Source organism: Aotus nancymaae, unplaced genomic scaffold, assembly GCF_030222135.1.
Source record: "Aotus nancymaae isolate 86718 unplaced genomic scaffold, 86718_ANA_hifiasm-v0.15.2.pri h1tg000003l, whole genome shotgun sequence".
In the NCBI taxonomy this organism is placed as follows: domain Eukaryota; kingdom Metazoa; phylum Chordata; class Mammalia; order Primates; family Aotidae; genus Aotus; species Aotus nancymaae.
Window position 1 is genome coordinate 864,325 of NW_026988414.1, and position 24,899 is coordinate 889,223.

At 41.7% G+C, this 24,899-nt stretch overlaps 1 protein-coding gene across 1 annotated transcript in view; it reads right to left on the reverse strand.

Annotated features, from left to right (window-relative positions):
* NUP214 (nucleoporin 214) overlaps positions 1-24,899 on the reverse strand; it is a 101,202-nt gene that overhangs the window by 11,061 nt on the left and 65,242 nt on the right. The window contains exons 28-31 of the mRNA XM_064376949.1: positions 24,456-24,517; positions 19,351-21,153; positions 17,000-17,070; positions 5,482-5,638 (exon numbers count right to left, since the gene is read on the reverse strand). Of these exons, the coding sequence (XP_064233019.1) occupies positions 5,482-5,638; positions 17,000-17,070; positions 19,351-21,153; positions 24,456-24,517 (2,093 nt within the window). The remainder of the gene's footprint in view (positions 1-5,481; positions 5,639-16,999; positions 17,071-19,350; positions 21,154-24,455; positions 24,518-24,899) is intronic.

Genomic DNA, 24,899 nt, shown 5'->3' on the forward strand with positions numbered 1-24,899 from the left:
CATGCTGAGTATGTCAGGCACTGGCAGCTGGGTGGTTATGAAATCCCTCTGTGTTACCCTCACACTCGGTACCACGGAATAATTTATCCCTTGACTGAGTCCCACAAAATGCCCTCTTGAGCAGTTTGACCTTCCCCTTATTGAGCTAGCCCAAGGTTACATTTGATTCCTTCAATGGCAGTACATTTGACACTGGAGATGAAAAACAGGCTTCTCAGCCATTCCTTTTACTCAGTATTTCAAGAACAGAGGGCTGCAATTTTTGCACTTTGTTAGTGCTAGCAATGCAAAATTCAAATAGCAAACAAATTCAAGGGCAAGACTGGGGTTGGATCTCCTCTCGGGGAAATTTGGTGCTCTCATATGAAATGAGAGGTGAAATGACTTTACTGGGACAGTGGTGGGAAGTCAGAGATCATTTAGAAGTCTTTTGGCTTCTTTATCTTTTTCTCTCTTTAAGAGCTCTTTGTTAAAATCTTTATGGCATATTCTAGTGGAACAAGCAATGAAGTTTGCAGTCAGACCCAGGTGAGATTACCTAATAGCTGTGTGACTCTGAGCAAGGACTTAACTATCCTAAGTCCCAGTTTCCCCACACATAGAACAGGACAGCAATTCTGACTCTGCAGGGATGCTGGGAAGATAATGGGAAGCACATAGAGCAACTAGTGTGATATGTCGTGGACGCTCAGAAAAGGCTGCTGCCCTTCTCTGTTCCTTCAACCTCCCCTTCATCATCTCAATCAGGTTCTAGCCAGTAAGACACAGAGCAGGCCAGCAGAAGAAAATGAAATCCTTGTCATTTTGAAAAGACCCCAAGAATTATATCCTTAAAGCTGTAATCACTCTCATTTGCAGTCTCACAAGGAGCTCTGCATGTTGAGACATTTTACTGTTGATTCAAATTGCTCTGAAACAAAGTAGCATAAAACAATGATTGCCTCTCTGTTTCTTTTTTTTCCCTCCAAGGTTTCTGATACGGGATTTAATTAATAAGAAGTTAAGCACCACAATAAAATACATTTAGAAAACAGAAACAGAATGGACTGTCATCAATATGCAAGTCAGGAACAAAAGAAAGCACTTACACTTTACTGCCCACCTTTCCCCCACGAAAAATTTAAGCACTCTAATTCTATCAATCTGAAATTTTACAAAGACTTTTTTGTGTGGTTATCTGTGTGTGGTATTACATGCAAGATACAAACCAAAATTCTATTTAAGATCTGAAGTTCTAGAATTATGATTTGATTCAAGAAGAATGTCATATTATTTGTGCATGTTACAAATTTATTTTCAGATTATATGCTATATTTTTATGCTTTCTCCCCTCAAAGTCTATGGTTAAAGGATAGATAGCACTTATTCATTCTGAAGTGCATGAGAGAATTTATGACAAATTGCCTTATGAAAAAAAATCTGAAGAGTTCGAAGTAATTATGTATAAATAAAACTTCAAAATAAAACTGCTGTAAATTCTCTGCATCTATTTAGCAATACAAATAACTTCAATAGCCAAAGTGTCATTTTAAGTTTCTCTCCTCCATGATGTATTTAATTACGCTGTTACAAGTAAGACTAATTTTTTAGTATGTGTAACAGACCACATGCTAAAAAAGTTTAAGGGTTCAGAAAACTAAAATTTATAATTCTTTTTTTTTTTTTTTTTTTTTTGAGACGGAGTTTCACTCTTGTTACCCAGGCTGGAGTGCAATGGCGCGATCTCAGCTCACCGCAACCTCCGCCTCCTGGGTTCTGGCAATTCTCCTGCCTCAGCCTCCTGAGTAGCTGGGATTACAGGCACGCGCCACCATGCCCAGCTAATTTTTTTGTATTTTTTTTAGTAGAGACAGGGTTTCACCATGTTGACCGGGATGGTCTCGATCTCTTGACCTCATGATCCACCCGCCTCGGCCTCCCAAAGTGCTGGGATTACAGGCGTGAGCAATTTATAATTCTTATATGGTTATACTTAAGTCAGATATACAAGACTAGAAATAAGTAACTTCAACCTAAAATATGCTTTAAATACCACAAAAGAAAAAAGAAAAACAAAGGGAGAAACGATTTCTCTTCATGTAGTTTCTGAGTAGACGATACAGCAAAAAAGCAAAATATTAAACATTGAGTTTTCACTTCAGAAGAAATTATTCATAAATAAAATTCACTAAATAAGATATAATGAGATTAGGCATATGAATATGGGGTATTCAGACCCACTGCATTCAGATGAGAAGATGACATCTTTGAAGGAAAAAAAACCCTTCCGAAATTATACAATTTTTATCTCATTAACCTTTCAAACTTCACCATTTATACCTTAAACCTTACTCTAAGATAACCATTTTCTTCCCCTCAAAAGTCAGAAACCATGTAATTATTCAAAACTGGGAAACTAAAGGTTAAAAAAAATCAACTAAAAATCGTACGCTCATTAGTATACACAGTTTTATGTAGGAGGGAGACCACATAATTGATCTTTCTGATTAAACCTCTGGCTCATAAAACAGTAGAGTCAGAAAATTAAAATAAGCAATACATACTTAAAATCTGTATCTATATCCATTTTTTTTTTTTTGAGATGGAGTCTCGCTCTGTTGCCAGGCTGGAGTGCAGGGGCGTGATCTTGGCTCATGACAACCTCTGCCTCCCAGGTTCAAGTTACTCCTCTGCCTCAGCCTCCCGTGTAGCTGGGACTACCGGGATTACAGGTGTGAGCCACTACACCCAGCCTATATTCATTTTCTTTTTTTTTTGAGATGGAGTCTTGCACTGTTGCCCAGACTGGAGTGCAATGGCGCGATCTTGGCTCACTGTAACCTCCACCTCCTGGGTTCACGTGATTCTCCTGCCTCAGCCTCCTGAGTAGCTGGGATTATAGGTGCACACCACCACGCATGGTTATTTTGTTTTTTGTATTTTTGGTAGAGATGGGGTTTCATTATGTTGGCCAGGCTGGTCTCAAACTCCTGACTTCGTGATCCGCCCACCTTGGCCTCCCAAAGTGTTGGGATTACAGGCATAAGCCACCATGCCCAGCCCCTATATCCATTTTCAATAGATGTGAGAGTTAAGAAAATGATAAAATTATATGATTATAAATATTTACTGTGTAATAATACAAAATTGTTGTTGCCAAAAAGAGGGTAAAAAAATCTTTAACTGATATTAAACATCTTAAGTAATCTGGAAAATCCCAAGGTTGAAATGTAACTCCACTGTTCCTTCCTCTTATCCTGCACTTGGTGGCCCTCAGGGTTAAAAAAAAAATTGCTGTCCCTTTCACTATTGATTCATACACTTAGTACCACAAAAACTACTGAAATAAAATCGTACACTTAGTTTTTTAAAATAATACAATGTGAAGTGTTTCCTCTACTCCTTCAAATTCACTTAAACTTCCCTTAGGCACACATGTAAATTGTTGGTTTACAATTAACAGCCAACATTTAAAAGATGAAGACTAACAGGTTACCTGGTATCAAGAATAGTTACGTGTTTATTTTAAACCAGAATTAAAAGAATTAGCCAGTAATGTTTAACAACAGGCTGGGGAGTCCTGGTTTGTGGTGTTTTCCGATTTCCATGGTATAAATACTCCACCATGGCTAATTTCAGGCTACCCCACACGATGTCACTGAATGAGCAATTGGGGAGATGTGCACGGCTGGCTCTTGTGTGTCTGTGCAAACCAGCTGCAGCCAGCCACTGACAGAAGGCAACTCCTTGACAGTCGAGAGTCAAGGCATTAGAGATGAATCAGCCAGGAGCTAAGGGATGTTTGTAGGGATATGACACATCTGACTTTAAACAAAACTGGTTAGTAACACAACCTCACAGATAATACCTTAGCTCTAGGATAAATCCAAATTTCTAACTGCAGTGGAGCATGTTATTAAGTGTCTCTTCTGTGCCAGATTCTGTGTTTGGCATGTGATATCCGGTCTAGCTAAATTCTTTATCTGTGACTTTCTGGCTTTGTGACCTCAGCATTCTGGGCTAGCTTCCTCAATGGAAAATGAAGAGCCATAAAAGGACGATGTTTTCAGTGTGTGCTATGTAGCCTCACAGTCCTGTGGTGCCAGCCAGCTGTGTGTCTTGGGGTTCCTGACCCCTGCTTCAGCATGAACCTACTTTTATTTGTTCTCCGTATCAGGATGCTACTTAAGAGTTCATTGGCAAGAACAGTTTTTGAAAACTACTAGACTTGATTTCTAAGATCCCTTCATTCTAGGATTCTAAATCCCTCCTGGCAGACTAAAACCTAAAGAACAAAAATTTCTGATTATATAACTTCACGAGTTAAGAGGAATGTGTCTCTTGACAAGTAATCTTTCCTTATATATTAGTAGAGTGGACAGTGACATCAAAATAACTAGGTTTTTGTTTGTTTGGTTTCTGAGATGGGGTCTTACTGTGTTGCCCAGGCTGGACTCAAAAAATGACTAGTTTTTAGTTTGAAGGGCAAATCAGGATAGAAAGTTTTGCTAACTGCATAGGCCTTAATAGTAAGGAAACATCTGTCATGACTACAGAACACTAGCTCATGATTCATGAAGATCGTGCACAGCACAATCGATGAGAGAAACTTCATGTAGAGCACATTAAATGAGAGAAGCTGAGACAAACAGGACAGGCTCCCAACTTCCAATCTCAGCCTCCTTTTTAATGCCGGGCATGGTGGCTCATGCCTGTAATCTCAGCACTTTGGGAGGCCAAGGTGGGCAGATCACCTGAGGTCAGGAGTTCAAGACCAGGATGGTCAACGAGGCAAAACCCCATCTCTCCTTAAAATTCAAAAATTAGCTGGGCGTGGTGGTGTGTGCCTGTAATCCCAGCTACTCAGGAGGCTGAGGCAGGAGAATCGTTTGAACCTGGGAGGTGGAGGTGAGCTGAGATTGTTCCATTGCACTCCCGTCTATGTAACAAGAGTAAAACTGTCTCAAAAAAAAAAAAAATTAGCTAAAGGAAGCACTAGCAGATACAACTTCAGATGAAAATAAAACAAAAGTGTAAGAGATGAGAAATACTAAAGGCTTCAAGTTTTAGGTGACATCTCCCTACAGGAGCTGAATTTGAAGGAAAATTCAGAGAGTACTACCCAAATGAAAGTCTACATGCTCTCCTCCCAGCATCCTCAGCTTGCTCTGCTGATTTATGCTTGTCTGCCTGCATTCACTTCAAGTCACTCCAATACTAAGAAACAGAGTGATCTGGGCCTTGGGAGAGAAGAGGGGAGCAGCTCAATACAGAGATCCTCTCCCTGCAGCTCTGATGTCTTTTCATGATTATATATGACATCTCATTAAAAAACCAAAAATAAAAAAGCAAAACAGATCACACTGATTTGGGGAAGATATCTTAAATGGGCCTTCTAGATTTTTTTTCCTTTTTATATTTGTCACAGAAGCTTTGATAACACCCTGAGAACGACAGTGGCATTAGGCGACCAAAGGACTGGGAAAAGTCTTCTCAACTTACTTGCGGTAGCTGTGGATCCAAAGCCCCCACTGGCCGAGCTGAATGGGTTTTTGTTGGCTGCATCCTGACTGGGTTTCCCTCCAAGGCCACTGAAGAAACCTCCTCCTCTTCCAGTGTTTCCAGACCCAAACACGCTACCACTGGAAGAGGATGACTGCTAAAAAACAAAAGGGGCAGGAAGCAAGATAGGATGAAAGGTCATTGTAAAATGGCAGACTGCATCCATGGGTAGGAGGTGCTCACAGCTGGTACAAATGGAAAAAGCAAGAGAACTCTTATTAGTTCTGGTACAAATGCTCTAACAACCACAAACGCAGCTAGACTCTGGACAGGGACTTACCACCTATGAGAAGTTCTCAAGCTATTCCATGTTTGCAGTTCTCTGAAAACATGATTTATGGTAGGTGGAACTTTTCATGTTTATCTGCCAGGCTGCCTGCAGTGTCTGTTTGACACAATGCCAGTGTCAGGAAAACCAGCCTCACAAGAGACCCACCAAATAAAAAGTCTGAAAACATTTATAGGCTATTATGAACACCACTTATTCTGATTCCCCCAGTGTTTGGCTGAACTCATCGGCAATGAATGATAAGTGATTTACACTGCCTTTCTCTCAATTTGTACACTTTTACTTCATAATGACTTTCCCAGTGCTGCAGAAGTAAGCTTAAATTAGCTCCATTGTTGAAATGATGACCAAAGCTGAATTCTGTCCAAGTTCGCAAATCTCATGCTCAGAGGATGTTGCTAGCGCAGGGGCAAATGCTGACTCGAGGCTGTGTCAGGCCCCAGACACTTAACTTCTTTGGAAGCTGGTTCTTAAAGAACAACTGGGCCACTTTTGAGGGGCTATTCACATTAGTTAAGTGTCATCTCTCTGTGGCTGAGAATGCAGAATAAGATGGGCTTTAGAAAGGGGCCACTGTGCACAGAAACTTGCAAGAGCAGAGAAATGTTATCGATTCTCTCTTGTAAAATGGGGTAACCATCCACCTCAACACGGTGGTGAGTGAATTACATGAGCCAAGAAATTAACACATTTTAGAATGGAACCTGAAAAAGACTTATATGCTCAAAAAATGGTTGCTGTTCAGTATTTTAACAACAATGAACCAAAAATCAAGCACTCTGTATGTGCTAGGCACATTTCTAAGTATTTTCTAAGTAATCATTTAATCTCTACTAGTCAAACCTCCAGTGGGCCACTTCTGAAATACCTGCCACCTCCCAGGTATCCCTTGCTTTCTAGTCTGGTCTGAGCCACTTAACCCCAACCTTTTGCCCTGACTATGCAACAACTTAGCTGGTCTTTTGCTCCCACTGCAGTCTATGTTCACGTAGCATCTGAAGTACTACTTGGAATGGCAGTTACATCATTTCACTCCTGTCTACCAATTCTAGAAGGCTCTACATGATCTGTCCCCTGTCTACCTCTCTGACATCATCTTTTATCACTCTCCCCCTCAGTCAGGACAGTCACACATATCTTCTGTGCTTTGAATACAACAAGCTAATTTTTGTCTTGGGGCAACTTAATGTACTTCTTAGTTTCTTTTTTCCCCTTTAAATTTCTTTTATCTCTCTCTTTTTTTTTTTGAGACGGAGTTTCGCTCTTTGGCCCTGGCTGGAGTGCCGTGGTATAATCTTGGCTCACTACAACCTCCACCTTCCGGTTTCAAGCAATTCTCCTGCCTCAGCCTCTCTGGTAGCTGGGATTATAGGCGCCCACCATTATGCCTGACTGGTTTTTGTATTTGTAGTAGAGACGGGGTTTTACCATATTGGCCAGGTTGGTCTCCAACTCCTGACCTTGTGATCCTCCCAAAGTGCTGGGGCAGGCATGAGGCACAGCGCCCAGCTATTCCCTTTAAATTTCTTAACAACAACAACAACAAAACAGTAACAATTTGCTACAATCATTTAATGATGAGTCACAGCTTTTAAAAGCTAGCAATCCAATCCAGTCCTAACAGCATTGGTTCTGATAACTAGTAAACTGCCATGGAAAGAGAGAAAACCTTAACAATGAATGCATGATTTTTTGTGGAAGGTATCAGACTGCTTAGCTGACATCCATACATCAGGCTGAAAAAAAAATTGCCAGTATATGAACATTTTGCCTGACAAAGCTCAGAAACCTCAAATGGTTCAGCTTAGTTTTTAAAATATGATTTGACGAATAATGGCTTCCCATAAAAATGAAGTCGATCACTAACATACTTCACTGAAGTCAACATGAATTGATAGTTATTGCATCCTCATAAATGGGTGTGAGAATTCATTTTAATTGAGATAAATAACAATAGGTTTTAAAACTTATAATTATGGAAAATCTAAAAATGTACAAAAAGCAGACAGAAGAGTGTAATGAACCCTCCATATACCCATCAGTCAGATTCAACAACAATCAACTCATGGCCTATCAGATTTTGTCTTTAACCCCAAGTACTTCTCATCCTTTATTACAGTGGAGCAAATCTCAGACATAGCATTTCATCCACTGATTTTCCTATATAAATCCGTAAAACATAAACCATCACTACAAGACCATTATATCAGAAAATTTTTAACAATGCCTTAATATCACTGAGTAAGTGTTTATGATCCAGACTTACAATATTGCAAAAAAAATAAAAACAAAAAAACAAACTTGACTCTCCTCAAGCCTCTAGACCTAATCACCGCTGCAAACGAAGTAACAGAGGGCCGAGGATCGAGTTCACTTTGGTACCGTGGGATGCAGTCAGCAACCAGATCATGAGAAACCCCACAGGAAAATGACCAGCTTTGTTCACAACTGAATTACCAGGATTCCAAAGGGAGGGACATGAAAGGGGAACCTATAGATAGAGAGACTAAAGAGACACAGCAAACAATCCCAATGTGTGGCCTTTATTTGGTCCTAATTAAAAAAACAAAACAAAACAAAATAAAGAGACATTTATGAGACTTTTTCAGAGAGGCATTTCCTGACCATCCAACCTAAACTACTTCCCCATCTTCCCCAACTACTATCACATCATGCTTTGTTTCTTCACAGTACTTAACACTATCTGAAATTATACTGTTTTTTTAAAGATTCATTCCCTCCACCTAATGGAAGCTCCATGAACACAGCCACTTTTGCCTGTCCTACTCACCACTAATTCTTGTATGAATGATTAATCTGAACAGGCCTTGGTTTCAGTCCTGGTTCTACAATTTACTAGCTAAGTATTCCATCTTAACAAAACGTTGAGTCTTCTGATGCATGAATATGGGATGAGTTTTAATTTATTTAGGTTGTCTTTAATTTCTTTCAACCATGTTTTATAGTAGTCATTGTATAAGCATTGTACTTCTTTGGTGAATTTATCCTACCCTTCCAGGACTCTGATTACACATGTCGGACTGCTGATATGGTTGCACAGATCACAGAAATGCTCTGTCCATGTTTTTTCCATCTCTCTGACCTTCATTTTAGATAACTTCTATTGATACATCTTTGAGTTCACTGTTCTTTTGCACTCTACTGTTAAGGCTTTCTAATTTTTTAAAATTTCACATACTAGATTTAAACTTCAAATACAGATACAGAGTTCTATTTGTTTTTTTAAGCTTCCATTTCTCTGCTGAGATACCTTATTCAACCACTGTTTCAATAACCTTCCTATAAGCCCTTGAACACAACAGTTAAAGTCTGTCTCTAGATCCAATATCTGAATCATCTACAGGTTGCTTTTTGCTGATTTAAAAAATTTAATTGTGGGTTTCACTATCTTTTCCGGTTGCTTTGTTTGTTTCCTGTTTTTTTGTATACTAGACTTTGTATTATGGAAGAACAGTTGTGACTGAAGAACGCTAATGCTTTTCCTAGAGAGTGAGAGCTCCCTTTCATCTGTAGATTAAAGTGAGGAGATAATTCAGATTTCACTAAGGGTTGATTGGGAACTGAGCCACAGATTTAAGAAGACTGAGCTCAACTCTGGTTAGCCCAACACTGTTTCTGCTTAGGGTTTAGGTTATTTGTCTTATAAATATCTGAGGTGGGAATCAGGAGGCAATTGGGCTACAGTATCACCTTTCAAACAAGAGTTCCAGAAAACAGGAGAATGTAAGACTCCATGAGTTCTTTCTGCTTTTTAGAGCTGTCTTTAGTTCCATTTTCTTTGTAAAAGTTGGGGAGGGCTGGCAAGGGAGAGCTGGAGGATACGTATGCCAAATAAATAATTGTTGAGCTTGCAGGTCTTTCAGATCCCAATCTGACTTTTTAATTTTTAAATCTGATTGACTGAGGCCAGGCATAGTGGTGGCTCATGCCTGCAATCCCAGCACTTTGGGAGGCTGAGGTGGACGGATCACCTGAGGTTAGGAGTTCGAGACCAGCCTGACCAACATGGTGAAATCCCATCTCTACTAAAAATACAAAAATTAGTTGGGTGTGGTGGCGGGTGTGTAATCCAGCTACTCCTGGGGAAGCTGAGGTGGGAGAATTGATTGAACCTGGGAGGCAGAGGTTGCAGTGAGCCGAGATTGTGCCACTACACTCCAGCCTGCAAGACAGAGCAAGACTCTGTCTCAAAAAATAAATAAACAAACAGATTTGACTGATTGACTGAGACAGGGTCTCACTTTGCCATCCAGGCTGGAGTGCAGTGGTGCAAACATGGCTCACTCCAGCAGCCTTAACCTCCTGGGCTCAAGTGATTCTCCCCACTCTGCCTCCTTAGTAGTTGGGACTACAGACATGTGCCACCATACCCGACTAAATTGTGTGTGTGTGTGTTTTTTTTTTTTTTTTGGTAGACATGGGGTTTTGCCATGTTGGCCCAGGCTAGTCTCAAACTCCTGAGCTCAAGCAATCTGCCCACCCCAGCCTCCCAAAGTGCTGGGATCACATATGTGTGACACTGCACCCAGACTTAGCATATTGTTTTCAAAGTTAATCTGTATGTAGCATGAATGAGAACTTCATTCCTTTTTATGGCTGAAAAATATTCCACTGAATGTATATACTACATTTTGTTTATCCATTCATCTGCTGTTTGACACATGGGTTGTTTCTATTTTTTGGCTACCGTGAATAATGCTGCAATGAACATTGACGTACAAGTATATGTTCAAGTCTTTTTTCAATTTCTTTGGGTATTCTACCCAAGAGAAGAATTGCTGGGTCACATGGTAGAAGTACTATATTTAACTTTTTGAGAAACCACCAAACTATAACGGCTGTACAATTTTGCATTCCCACCAGCAATGTATGAGGGTTCTAGTTTCTCCGTATCCTTGCTAACACTGGTTATTTTTATTTTTTACTTTTTAAATGATAGCCATCCTTGTGGGTATGAAGTGGTGTCCTATCTAATAGTGGTTTTGATTTTCATCTCCCTCATTAGTTTAATCTACTTGATCACCTTTTCATGTAATTACTGTTCATTTATTTTGCTTTCCCCCATCAATGTCAACAACTTCTTGTACATTTTCTCAGTCTTTGGCAAGGCCTCTCTACTATCTGCTCAAACCCAGACTTGGCATCTGCCCCTAGCAGCTGCTGTGCCACAGTGCTCACACCTATGATGGGCTCCACTCTCTGGAAATCAGTTCAACAAGGCTTTCTACCACTCTTCAATAGTCCCATTGTGACAGGCATTTTCCAAAGATGATGACAGCAATACTTCTCATCCCATATGCTCTTCTAGAGCAAGAGGTGGTCTATCTCTTCTTAAACCTGGATAGGACTTTGTGAGTGCCTTGATGAAGAGGATGCAGCCTAAGGGATGTTCTGTGACTTCTGAGGATAGGTCATAAAAGTTTATACAGCTTCAGCGTGGCTCTTTCTCTTTCTTGGAATGTTCCTCCTTGGAACCTAGCCACCATGCTGTGAGGAAGCCGAGGCTACATAGGCCAAATGTAGGTGTTCAGCTAACAGCTCCAGTTACGGTCTGAGCCAACAGTCAAGCCAACCACTGACATCAGAGCGAGCCTTCAGATGACTCACCTCCAGTCTTCCTTTCTTCCAACTGAGACCACAGATACTGTGAAGACAAGCTACCCCTACTATGTTCATCTGAAGTTATGACCTACAGAATCCAAGGCTGTATAATAAGTAGCTGTTGCAGGCTACTAGGTTTTGAGGTAATTTGTTATATAGCAGTAAATAATTCCAGTACTCCCAGAGTAAGTGTGATGTCTACATTATCTGGATTTGTCTTGGTGTTATTATGGCAGTGAAGGTTTTCTATATCCTTTAACATCCTAGCCAGAATCTACCTAGCATCTTTGGAGTTTTCTGAGGATACTTCGGCTACCTGAAAATTCATTCATTTCCACAATGTCTATCATGTGCTAGACACAGTCCTAAGCACTGGAAATATAGCAATAAATAAAAAAGATAAGGCTCCTGCCATCATAGAAAAAACCTTGATTTCAATCTTTGGCCCCTCCAATTGCAAACATAGTTTCTTTGGAGGAAGAATATGGAGTGGAAGGGGAATAACAACATGGAGTTTATCACAGTGATGTTTTAGATTTCTTTGGCTCAACATTGTGCTTGTCAGCTATACATGTAGCTGAAATGTGCTCATTTTCATAGCTGGATAATATTCTACTATGGGGTCAGGTATGGTGACTCATGCCTGTAATCTCATCAGCACTTTGGGAGGTCCAGGTGGGAGGATCACTTGGGCCAGGAGTTCTAGAGCAGCCTAGGCAACATGGCGAGACCCCACCTCTACAAAAAAAATTTAAAAATTAGCTGCGCGTGGTGGTGCACCTGTGGATCTAGTTATTCTGGAGGCTGAGGTGGTAGGATTGCTTGAGCCCAGGAGATCAAGGCTGCAGTTACCCGTGACTGCACCAGTGCACTCCAGCCTGAGTGACAGAGTGAGATCCTGTCTCAAAAAAAAAAAAAAAAGAAAAAAGAAAAAAAAAGAAAGAAAGAGGGCTGGGCATGGTGGCTCATGTCTGCAATCCCAGCACTTTGGGAGGCTGAGGCAGGCAGACTGCTTGAGCCCAGGAGTTGGTTCAAGACCAGCCTGGGCAACATGTGAAACCCCGTCTCTACAAAAAAAACATAAAAGAACAGTGGTGTGCACCTGTAGTCCCAGCTACTTGGGTAGCTAAGGCAGGAGAATCACTTGAGCCTTGGAGGCGAAGGCTGCAGTGAGCAGAGATCACATCATTGCACTCCAGCCTTGGTGACAGGAGTGAAACCCTGTCTCAAAAATCTACTGTGGAATAACATAAATTATAAAGTCACCTACCCATATGAATGTTGATAAATATGTGGGCTGTTTCTAGTTTTAAGTTATTGTAACAATGTTGCTATGAATACTCTTGGATCCTGACACATATGTACATGAGTTTCTTCAAAGAACAAATCTAGGGCTGGGAATGGTGGCTCACGCCTGTAATCCCCACACTTTGGGAGGCTGAGGTGGGAGGATCTCCTGAGGTTGAGACCAGCCTGGCCAACATGACAAAACCCCATCTCTACTAAAAATACAAAAAGTAGCTAGGCATGCACCTGTTATCCCAGCTACTCAGGAAACTGAGACGGGAGAATCGCTTGAACCTGGCAGGCAGAGGTTACAGTGAGCCAAGACCATGCTACTACACTCTAGCCTGGGCAACAGAGTTAAGACTCCGTCTCAAAAACAAAAAAACAAAAAAAGAACAAATATCTAGGCCAGTTATAGGAGCAGTCCATTTTATTTCTCTGTAGTATTTGGCTGTATAAATATATCACAATTTATTCATCCATTCTTCGGCTCATAAGCATTTGGGCTGTTTCCTGTGTTTAGCTATTAAGAAAATTCTGGGCCGGGCACGGTGGCTCACGCCTATAATCCCAGCACTTTGGGAGGCCGAGGCGGGTGGATAAGAGGTCAAGAGATCAAGACCATCCTGGTCAAAACGGTGAAACCTTGCCTCTACTAAAAATACAAAAAAAAAAAAAAAAAAATTAGCTGGGCATGGTGGCGCGTGCCTGTAGTCCCAGCTACTCGGGAGGCTGAGGCAGGAGAATTGCTTGAACCCAGGAGGCGGAGGTTGCGGTGAGCCGAGATTGTGCCATTGCACTCCAGCCTGGGTAATAAGAGTGAAACTCTGTCTCAAAAAAAAAAAAAAAAAAAAGAAAGAAAGAAAATTCAGCTGTGAACATTCTTAACCGTATCTTTTGGTGAACAAAGGCACTCATTTCTGTTGGTTACATATTCAGGGTAGATTTGCTGGGCCAAGAGGGATTTTGTATATTAGTTTTGATACTGCCAAATTGTTTTCCAAAGTGGCTAATATAAATTTACACTCTCGGTAGCAATATATGAGTTCCCAGTTGCTCTTCTTACTCACCAATACTTGGTACTGTCAGCCTTGTAATTTAATTTGGGTATAGTTGTCTTTCTTTCTTTCTGAATTACAGGAATTCTTTATATATTCTCAATATAATTACTCTGTTGGTTAGATAGGCTACAATTTTCCTATTTAATGGCTTGTTTTATCCTAAAATTAAGAAAGCCGTAATTTCAGTAAGGTCAAATTTTCCTTCTTTCCGAACAGTATCTCTTAGAATTTCTTTCAGGTCTGCTAGACATAAATTCTCTCAGTATTTGCTTATATGAAAAAAGTCTTGATTTCTCTTCATTCTTTAAAGATATTTTTTGCTGGATTTAGAAATGCTAGGTGGCCAGTCTCTGGCTTTCATGGTCATTGCTGAGAAGTCTGCTGTCAGTCTGCCTATGGCTCCCTAAAAGATAATCTCTCTTTTATCTCTCGTTGCTTTTAATACTTCGCCTTTGGCGTTCTGCAGTCTCACTAGGACAGGTCTCAGAATCAGTTTCCTTTTATGCATTCTCGCTTGGTACTTCTTGGGCTTCTAACTATTATCGGTTAGTTTTGGAAGTTTCTTTCTCTAATGCTGCCACACATTCTCTCTCTTCTCCTTCCAGTTCTGATTAAATGTACGTTGGATTTTCTCCCACAGGATTTTTTCTCTCTTGTATCTTACATTTTTGCTCTCTCTGATGCATTCCAGGTAACTCAACTTCACCTACGTTCTAGTTCAAGGGTCGGCAAACCATAGCTCAGGGGCCAAATCCAGCTCATTCCCTGTTTTTATAAACAAAGCTTTACTGAACCAATCAAGCCCATTTCTTGACATATTGCCTACAGCTGCTTTTGCACTACAATGGCAGCGTTTAGTGCTTATGACAGAGGCTATCGATAGCCCTGAAAGCCGGAAATGTTGACTACCACATTCTGTTCTAGTGCACCACTCCTCCTTTCAGCAGGTCGAATCTGCTCCAAATACAGCCACTGAGTTTAAAACTGAGTTTAATCATTACATTTTTCTAGAAATTCTATTTGGTTCTTCTTCAAATCTGTTGAAGAAGAATGATTTCCTGTTCCTTATGATTTCCTGTTCCTTACTAGTATTTTCAAGTTTGTCTTTGATTTCTTCTAAACTCTGTAAGCCCCAGCTGATTTATAGTCTAGGTAGTCTGTGCAAAGGTGATTTCTGTTGCTCATTCTGGCTCTTACTCATAGTTACTGGTTTCCTTGTGTGTCTAATTTAGGTACAGAAATCCATATCCTTAAAAATTATTTGTAAGAGTAATCTGTAGCCTAGGTATAGTTCTTTTCCTTCAGAGTGGGCCTGCACTGCCCCTGACAGACATCTGGAGGCAGCATCACCCTGGAACCATGTCAGTCTACTCACCAGCTGAGATCTGTCAATGTGGAGTCCCAGCTGATTGTGGGAGGGTCTCTTTTAGAACTCCCCACTTTGTGCATATCTTAGTTGGTGATTTCTGTCTGTTTACCTTTGAGTTACTAAATAGAAAATTCAGATTTTCTTAGATTAGTAAATGCTGTCAGGGCAACAGGCTTCTGGGCTCCACTTTATTTCTCTAGGTTCCCATTTTCCTCTTGGCTTGGTAAAATACCTTGTTGGTTTATTGGTGCTTTTAAAAATAGGGTTTTTATGTTTTATCTAGCATTTTTAGCAGTTTTCAGTAGAGAACTTGGTTTGAATAATTTAATCCTCTACTACCAGAAACTGAAAACCATAAATTTCACTTCTCTTTTAAGAAAGATCATTGACAGGGCAGAGCCTATCTTCAAAGGAAAACAGAGATGATAAAGAAAATTTCATACTGAAGATGTATAAGAAACATATATTATGCCTACCACCTTATTAACTGCTGGACTAATACAAATTCTACCTTCAGAAAGTGAAAGTCACAATCCTTTCTGATAAATCAGTGTATCCTTCTTTATAAGGGCTCCTTAGGAGGTTACTATAATCTAAATGCAGCTAGTGTCTGATGTACCAGTCAAGTTAACCTCTCTGGGCCCTCAGTGTCCTCATCTTTTAAATGGCGATAATAATAGCACCTATCTTATGGAGGTGCTGTGATGCTTACACGAATTAATTTGTATAAAGCACTTCAAATTATGCCTGGCAACATAGATAACTGTTAGCTACATAAAATGAAACAGTTTGGTTCACCAAAAGGAGTCCCCAGGCTACATAGAGTTTAGCAGAGGAGACACATACGTTGCCAAATCTTCTTCCTCCTTTTTCTTTTTAAACAACCACTTAAAAATATAAAATTGGCCAGGTGCCGTGGCTCATGCCTGTAATCCCAGAACTCTGGGAGGCCAAGGTGGGCAGATCACCCTGAGCTCAGGAGTTAGAAACCAGCTTGGCAACATAGCAAAAACCTGTCTCTATCAAAAAAAAAAAAAAAAAAAAAGCTGGGTGTGGTGGCATAAGCCTATAGTCCCACCTACTTGTGTGACTGAGGTGGGAGGATGACTTGAGCATGGGAGGCAGAGGTTGCAGGTGATACACACACACACACACAGACACAAACACCATTTGTAGATTAAGAAGTTAAAAAATGACAACAACAACAAACCCCAAAAAAGCTAAAGGGTGTATTTAGCCCACAAACTATAGTTTGTCAACCTTTGGCCTAACAGGCAGGGGACTGATAGAAATCAGGCAATGTGGCCAGGCATGGTGGCTCATGCCTGTAATCCCAGTACCGGAGGATTGCTTGAGGCCAGGAGTTTGAGACCAGCCTGGCCAACACAGTGAGACCCTGTCTCTACAAAAATAAAAAATGAGCTGGGCGTTATGGCATGTGCCTATAATCCTAGCTACTGGGGAGGCTGAGGTAGAAGGATTGCTTGAGCCCAGGAGTTTAAGGCTGCAGTGAGCTGTGACTGCGCTACTGTACTCCAGTCTGGGGCAATGGAGTGAGACCCTGTATCTAAAGAAAAAAGAAATCAGGCAATGTGCTTTCAAAGTACTTTCCCAGGGGACTATGGAAGGAGGATCAAAATTCTAGTGATCCCCTCTAATCAGAAGCTGAGACTGCTGCATCTTCAAGGCAGCTGAAGGGAGTACAGCTTAAGAACCACACATGGCTATCTGATGAATGCCGACAAACAACATGAACTGATTATATTACAGTGCAGAAAACTGGACGGGTTTGATAAATGTTGACATGAATGAAGACAAATGCATATTTACCTGGCCGAAGACTGTTCCACCAGTACTGGCTGCTGGACCAAACACAGAACCAGTATTACTAGATCCAAAACCTATAAAATACAAAGAAAACAAAAATTCGATTTGCATGAGTCTTTTACATTAAAGTTTGTTTCTTTTTTTTGAGACGGAGTTTCGCTCTTGTTACCCAGGCTGGAGTGCAATGGCGCGATCTTGGCTCACCGCAACCTCTGCTTCCTAGGTTCACGCAATTCTCCTGCCTCAGCCTCCTGAGTAGCTGGGATTACAGGCACGCACCACCATGACCAGCTAATTTGAGATGAGATGAGACCAGGATGGTCTCGATTTCTTGACCTCGTGATCCACCCGCCTCCGGCTAAAGTTTGTTTCTTTTTAAATGGCATGCAGGTGTGCTAAGATAGCCCACAATAAATCAACTTATGAATAAAATGTTTCCCCATCTAGGAAGTGGAGAAGATTCTGAGAAAATACTTTAAAGACCCCTCTTCAATGCTAACATTTTAAAATAGTTTAAGTTCTAAAGTCCTGAGGACTGAATCCATCCTACCAAACCCCGAAGTGGATGGGGGCTAAGAATAGCTTACTTTCAGCGACCAGAAATTCTGAGGGCTGACTTAATACTATGAATATTTCTACTCCTTGGTTTCTTTTGAGTCTCAAACGCCACATTCTTTCAGGGTAGTTTATCTTTCTTCCAGATGGCATAACATAGTTGAAGTGCTGAGCTGAACAAAAGAGCTCCAGACAAGGTGTGAGAAGGCGGGAGTTCTATTCTCATTTCTTTTTCTTTTTTCTTTTTGAGACAGTCTTACTCTATCGCCCAGGCTGGAGTGCAGTAGTGTGATCTCAGCTCACTGCAACTTCTGCCTCCCAGGTTCAAGCGATTCTCCCGCGTCAGCCTCCCAAGTAGCTGGGATTACAGGTGCCTGCCACCACACCCAGCTAATTTTTGTATTTTGAGACGGGGTTTTACCATGTTGGCTAGGCTGGTCTCACACTCCTGACCTCAAGTGGTTGGCCCACCTAGGCCTCCCAAAGTGCTGGGATTAGAGGCATAAGCCTCTATTCTCATCTCTGTCACTGATTGGGTAGGTGAGCTTGGACAAGACTCAATTTCTCAACCAGGGCTGAAGTAGACAGCTCAGATACCTTTCCACGCAGTTACTAAATGAAAGAAGATTCCTTCATGGGTTCTGAATCTGTTGAAATAGTATGACCATGCCTGTGCATGAGGTCTTCTCAAGTTCTGACTGCAGAACAAATGGTGTAGTAGAGATAGGGACTGTGTTAAATGTCCTTCTCTCTTTTAAGACTCTCAGGGCCTTCTTGTTCCCCATTCTCTGGACCAAGTCGGCACATTTCCCATCATTCAGTGGTCCACCAGCCTCTTCACAGGGCATTGGGTGGGTCTCAAAACCATGTCTGTCTTTTCAACACTGTGTCCTTATAGCTGAATTTAGTAATGAATATAACAAACATTTGTTGAAGGAAGAAAGGAAACCATTTCCTTTCTAATAAATTATGAACCATTTTCAAGTCTTCATCGAATAATGAATTAGCAGTTACGAGTAATCTTGCCCACCATGAAATCATTGATCCTTGCTTTTCTCCCAGAGTCTATTGCTGAAGAATTGCCTTTCATAAGGTAACTATCAGAAAGCAAATCTCAGGACAGATTTTAAAATTGCCTTGCTTATTGATAACTTTCGGAAGTAAAAGCAGCTGCTAAAATGGAAAATGCAATAGTGAAGAATTTCACTGCCAAAAACAGTAAACTGTAGTTTTTACAAAAAGTCACAACATTGAAAATAGGAAAAAAACCCAAATTAAATGTTAGTATCTGCCATTACAGTAAGAAAGATGGTGTCAGAGGGGACAGAAAACCCTGGCAGGGCGGTGGACTATGATGACCCTTGGACTCTCCTGCTGGTTCTACTAGCGCTATCTGACACGAGGGCAGTCTCCTTGACACTCGACAGCTTTGGGCATAATGACCTCTAAAGTGCCTTCCAAATTTGAAATTTCCTATCTATCAGTCATTAAATTACTTGCCAGGACCTTAAACTAAAGATGCTTGTTTTTTCCCCATGAAACTGTCACTCTGATAGCTAGCAGGTGACAACTTGCTAAGAAGCAAAACTGGAGCTGCGTTAAGCTGTAACAGATCCAGCCAATTAGGCCAAACAAGTTCCTGACACTGCATGTGCTCCACGCTGCCTTCCTTAACCTATAGATTATTTTTGGGTTCTGAGTCTCCCCTTTCTTTTAATTACAAAAGTAATATGGGTCTGTTGCTAATGTTTCAAATAGCAGAGAGGGAAACAAAGTAAAAATCTTCCATAAATTCTTACCTGAAGCTTGAGAAAAGCTGAACCCAGAGGATGCCGCTGTTGTGGTGGTGGCTGAGGTACCACCAAATACAGAGCCTCCTTGTCCAAAGCCAGGACTCTGCCCAAAAGCAGGAGGGTTGCTTTGGCCAAACAGCCCCCCTCCTGTGTTGGTAGATGACTGTCCAAATGAAAAGGAACTGGAGCTACTGGTACTTGAGGAGGCACCAAAGACACTTCCACTGGTGGATGTGGGGGTGGAGGAAGCAGGCTGACCGAAGGCAGGCACAGAACTGAACCCAGGTTGACTGAAGGAAAAGCCACTTGCAGCGCTGCTTGCTGACTGCCCAAAGGCTGGGGCCTGCCCGAAGGTTGTCTGTCCAAAGACCCCTGGGGCTGAGGTGCCAAAAGCTGGGCTGCTAAACCCTGAGCTGCTGACCTGTGGCGTGGCAGCCGCTGTGCTCACACTTCCCGTCTGCTGCCCAAACAGGCTGGGTGCAGTGCTGGCTGCCACTTGCCCAAACACGGGCGTGGCAGAGGGGGCAGTGGCTGTGTTGTTGGTGAGCTGGCTGAAAGCTGAGCTAGAACTGGCAGCAGGGGGCTGAGCAAAGACCGATGAGCCAGAAGTGACAGTACCAAACGCCGCTGCCTCTGCAGCTGGACCGGGAGCAACAATGGGTGTGGTGCTGGAGGCTGTGGGGGCACTTGATGTTTCGACAGCCACAGGGCCTACACTTGAGATAGCAGCTGCTATGACAGCAGTCTGCCCAGGCATGGAAAAGGTGGAGGCAGGTGGTACTGACTCCGTCCTGACATCAGGGCCCCCAGTGGTGGCTGGAGTAGCCTCTGCAGAAGGTGCTACAAGAGCGGTACTAGATGCTGCAGTGCCAGAGGTGCTGACTGCAGGCTGGGCAAGAACAGGTTCTTTTTTAATAGAGTCGGAAGTTTGCAGAGGAGCCTGGGGAAGCTGGGATGACTGTTGCTCCTCTAGAAGTGAGGCTGTTGATGCTGACACCTCACTGTCACTTGGTTTCTCAGGCAAAGCTGATAAAGTAGCCTCTTCTGTGCTTCTGCCAGAGGACATAGGCAGGGAGGGAGTAGTTGCTGAACTCAGGAGGCTACTGAATGACAATGTGGGGAATGATGCTGGAAGGGGAGTGGCAGCTGTAGTTGACGGTGGGGCAGATGGGGGCACTGTGCTATTGGTCTGTTGGCTTCCAAATGAAAAACTAGTCTTGCCGCCACTTAGAGATGTCCCACCAAAACTGACTACTCCAGAGGATCCTGCAGTGGTGACTGGCAGATTGCCAAAAATGCCAGTTGAGGAAGTGCTTGTGCTTGTGCTGGTAGCTGCTGGTGGTGCTACTGTGGTGGCGGTTGCAGAGGAGGTCACAGGGGGCTCCGCGAGCTTCCCTAACACTGAGGGGCCGGTAAAATTAAACCCCGAGGGCATGCCTGACGTCTTGTTTGGCTGGGTACTAGTTAGGCTTGTGGATGAAGCCTTATTGGTTGGCTTTGTAGAATCATCTGCTTGGCCAACCCGCAGTCCTGAAAAACTTCCCAGAGTCTCTCCAGCCAAAGAACTTGAAAACAGCTCTCCCAACTTGGACGGTGGGGTTTCCAGTTTACTAGAGGTGGTAGAAAGAGCAATTCCAGAAGGTGCCACAGATCTACTACTAGATGGGGCAGGTTCTCCTGGGGTGGTGTTTGATGCTGATGTGATTCCTGAGGAAGGTGAGCTTTCAGGAATGGCTTCATAAGGTTTGCTTCCCCCACCAAATGAGAATGTGTCCAGCTGGCTTGACTCTTTAGTGGAGGGTGTTGCCCCTAGCAAGAAAAAGAAATTAGAAAATGGGTTGGATTTAGCAAAATATGACCCATTACATTTCCATTCATTGTGTTTCTAAGCCAAAGTTCTCTCTTTCCTCTACAGAGTCAGGGTGCCTTGTTCTTACAGCAGTTTTCTCTAAGGAGGTGGAATGAGTGCTTCTCCACACAAACATCAGCTCTGTCTGAGTCGTCTGAGGTGAAAAGGAACAAATATTCTTTTTTATTAAATCACAAGAAATACAGAATATCTAGAATATGTGAAATTAACATATTATCCCAAAGAGAAATAAAAGGCCTCTTCCCTTAATTTACCCTAATTGTGTGCTTTCCTTAATAACATCCTCAGCGTAGCACCAGCCTGTGGACCTCCTGATAGACAAAGGATTTGATTCAAAATGGAAGTTCTTCCTTCATTTTATGGGCAAATAAAGTGTCGGTCCATAAAAAATAATTTTAATGTACAATTAATGGCTACTTACTAGTGCTCTACTACATCAGATATTTGACAGAGGCAGTATGGTCTGCTGGTCAAGGACATGGGTTCTGGAGCTATGCAGTCTGCTATTTGCTGGCTGTGTGGATCTGGAAAGGCTGCTTTACCTCTCTGGGCCTCAATTCCTCCATTTGGGAAATCTAGATAATTGCAGTACTACCCTCATAGAGCTGTTACAAAGATTGTATGAAATACGGGTAAAGCACCCACAAGGCCTGGTCAAACAATAGTGGTTAATAAATAAAAGAGTAACAAAATTTATAAACCAAAATTAGCCTACTGCAAGTGTCTCCTGAGATTTCTAACTGCATATTGCTTTATTTATTTATTTAGAGACAGGGTCTTGCTCTGCCACCCAGGCTGGAGTGCAGTGGCGTGATCAGTTCACTACAGCCTGATCTCTTGGGTTTGAGTGATCCTCCCACCTTAGCCTCCCAAGTAGCTAGAATATAGATAGGTGCGCACCACCAAACCTACCTAATTTTACAGCATTTTGTTGAGACTGGGTGTCCTTATACAGCCCAGGCTGGTCTTGAACTCCTGGGCTCAAGTGATCCTACCGCCTTGGTCTTCCAAAGTGCTGGGCCGCTACACCTAGCCAATATTGTTTTAAGATGTCTGCCTATCACAAACTGTCGGGAACTCTGCAACACCCCTACTACCTATAATTTCCTGAAAGATCCCTTTGTATCACCTGTATTTGTACTTAGTTGTTTACGGTTTTTGGATTGTGGTCTATTCTCTTTTTAATGAAAATGTTTATGTAAAATTATGATTTTATTCCTATTATGAATTTTGACAATTATTTTGTTCCTCTCCAATCTTTTTATAACACTTGGTTCTTTTTCCTCTAGAAAGTGAGAATGGAAAGGAGGCGGGCCTTGAAGGTGGTTCTACTACATCAAAGTAGGCAAAAGTTAAAAAAATGTTTTAAGAATGACTGTTCGAGAGAGAAAGGAATGAAATTACCAACCCATTAAGTGCCAAACTCAGACCAGGTTTAGGAGTGCTCTTATGCTTTCAGCTCCCTGGCCCACTTTGAGAGGTTAGGAGCTCCTCTTTCCACTAAGAAAACTGCCACTTGGGTAGGCACATACAAAACACTCAAAGAATATTTGTTGAGTGACTAAATGAAAGATGGTCACTATTTTATTTATAATAGGTAAAATTTGAAAATAACCTAAATGTCCAATATTTTAATTAAGGCATATCTACAAAATAGAATTATGAAGCCATTTAAATGATAATTATTCAAGGTTTTAAATAATACTGGAAAATTTATGAGACTGTATTAAATGGAAAAAAAAAAAAAAAAGTAAAAGACAAAACCCCCAGAAGGAAATACAGAAGAATGGCAATAGTTATTACCAAGGGGTGTGATGTGATTCTAAACTCCTGTATTCTTTTAAATATTTCTGTATTTTCCTCAATAAAAACACACTTTTATAATAAATGCTTTCTTTTTAAAATAAAAGACTTGGGCCAGGCATGGTGGCTCATGCCTGTAATCCTAGCACTTTTGGAGGTCAAGGTGGGCAGATCACAAGGTCAGGAGTTCAACACCAGCTTGGCCAACATGGTGAAACCCTGTCTCTAGTAAAAATACAAAATACAAAAAACAAAAAAACACCTGGGTGGTGGCACGACCCTGTAATCCCAGCAACTGAGGAGGCGAGGCAGGAGAACTGCTTGAACCTGGGAGTCAGAGGTTGCAGTGAACCAAGATTGTGCCACTGCACTCCAGCCTGGGCAACAGATCAAGACTCCGTCTTGGAAAAACAAAAATAAAAACAAAATAAAAGACTTGGGATGGGTGCTGTGGCTCACACCTGTAATCCCAACAATTTGGGAGGCCAAGGCAGGCGAATCACTTGAGGTCAGGAGTTCGAGACCAACCCCTGCCCAACATGGTGAAACCCCATGTCTACTAAAAATACAAAATTAGCTGGGCATGGTGGTGGGCACCTGTAATCCCAGCTACTCGGAAGGCTGAGGCAGGAGAATTGCTGGAATCCAGGAGGGAGAGGGAGGTTGCAGTGAGCTGAGATTGTGCCATTATATTCCAGCCTGGGCAACAAGAGTGAGACTCCATCTCTAAGTGAATAAAATAAGATAAAATAAAATACTTAATTGTAAATGGATAACTGGCAGGCATTTAACAAATAGATCTGGTTTCTTTATAGGTCTTTAAATTCTTTTAAATATTAAAAACATGCTATTGATGGATTTTTAACAACATGCATGGGATGAGTGTGTCTGCTGGTATGTCATCAAGGAAAAAAATGAGTTTGGTCTTTCATTTCTACAGCCTATCTGTTACTATGTCTATCTTGCCCTACAGAATCACCCTAAAAAATTGATGAAATTTTAAATTACAGATGAAAAAGCTGGAGAAATTTTTTTTCAAATGTTAACATTTAAATGTTAAAGCACAGCCCTGATTTTCCAGAAGCAAATCCTTTCCTTGTCCTTAATTATGAAAATAGAAATCCTTCGCATCAGTTTCTTAAATTCCGCATATTTCTCTCTCTCTCTTTTTTTTCCAATGGATGAGCGCTTTCTATGTTGCCCAGACTGGGCTTGAAAGAGTAGCCTCGCCTCCTTAAGCACCAGGACAACAGTCAGTGCCTGAGCCACCATGGCTCCCACATTCAGTATATTTCTGATGTACATTATCAACGCTGCGGTTATGCAGATACTGTAAGTACGACTCAGAAGCAAGTCAAATGATAACATCTGGGCAAAAATAACCTGTAGTTGTTGAGGGAAAACACATGAGTAATGCTACTCAACACAGAGTCTGTACCTTGCGCAGCAGTGAAACTAGAAGACGGTGTTGGTGTGATTATCCCAAAATTAAAGCCAGTCCTAACAAGTGGAAAAAGAGAAATTAAAAAGGAACAAATCAAGGCACAATACTGTCCTCATAATATTCCATTTTATAATTCATTCATACAAACCACCCTCAGGAATTTACAATCTAGAAGATAAACAGAGTCAAAGCACCTGTCTCAGAAGGAGTAAAGCTACTCTACAATCTCTAAGCAGACAGAAGCAGTTTGTGGATGAGACAGGACAGGGATAGAGGTTGAGGGCCTGTTGGGGGACGGCTGGGCTTCCTGTAGCAGAAGTTTGAATGGGGACGGACTTCTTGCAAATGAGCAAAGCTATAGCAGTAGAGACACGGAAGGAATGTGCACGTGGGAATGGGTGCTGGAGCAGATGGTCTGTCAAGTGAGGGGACAGAAGG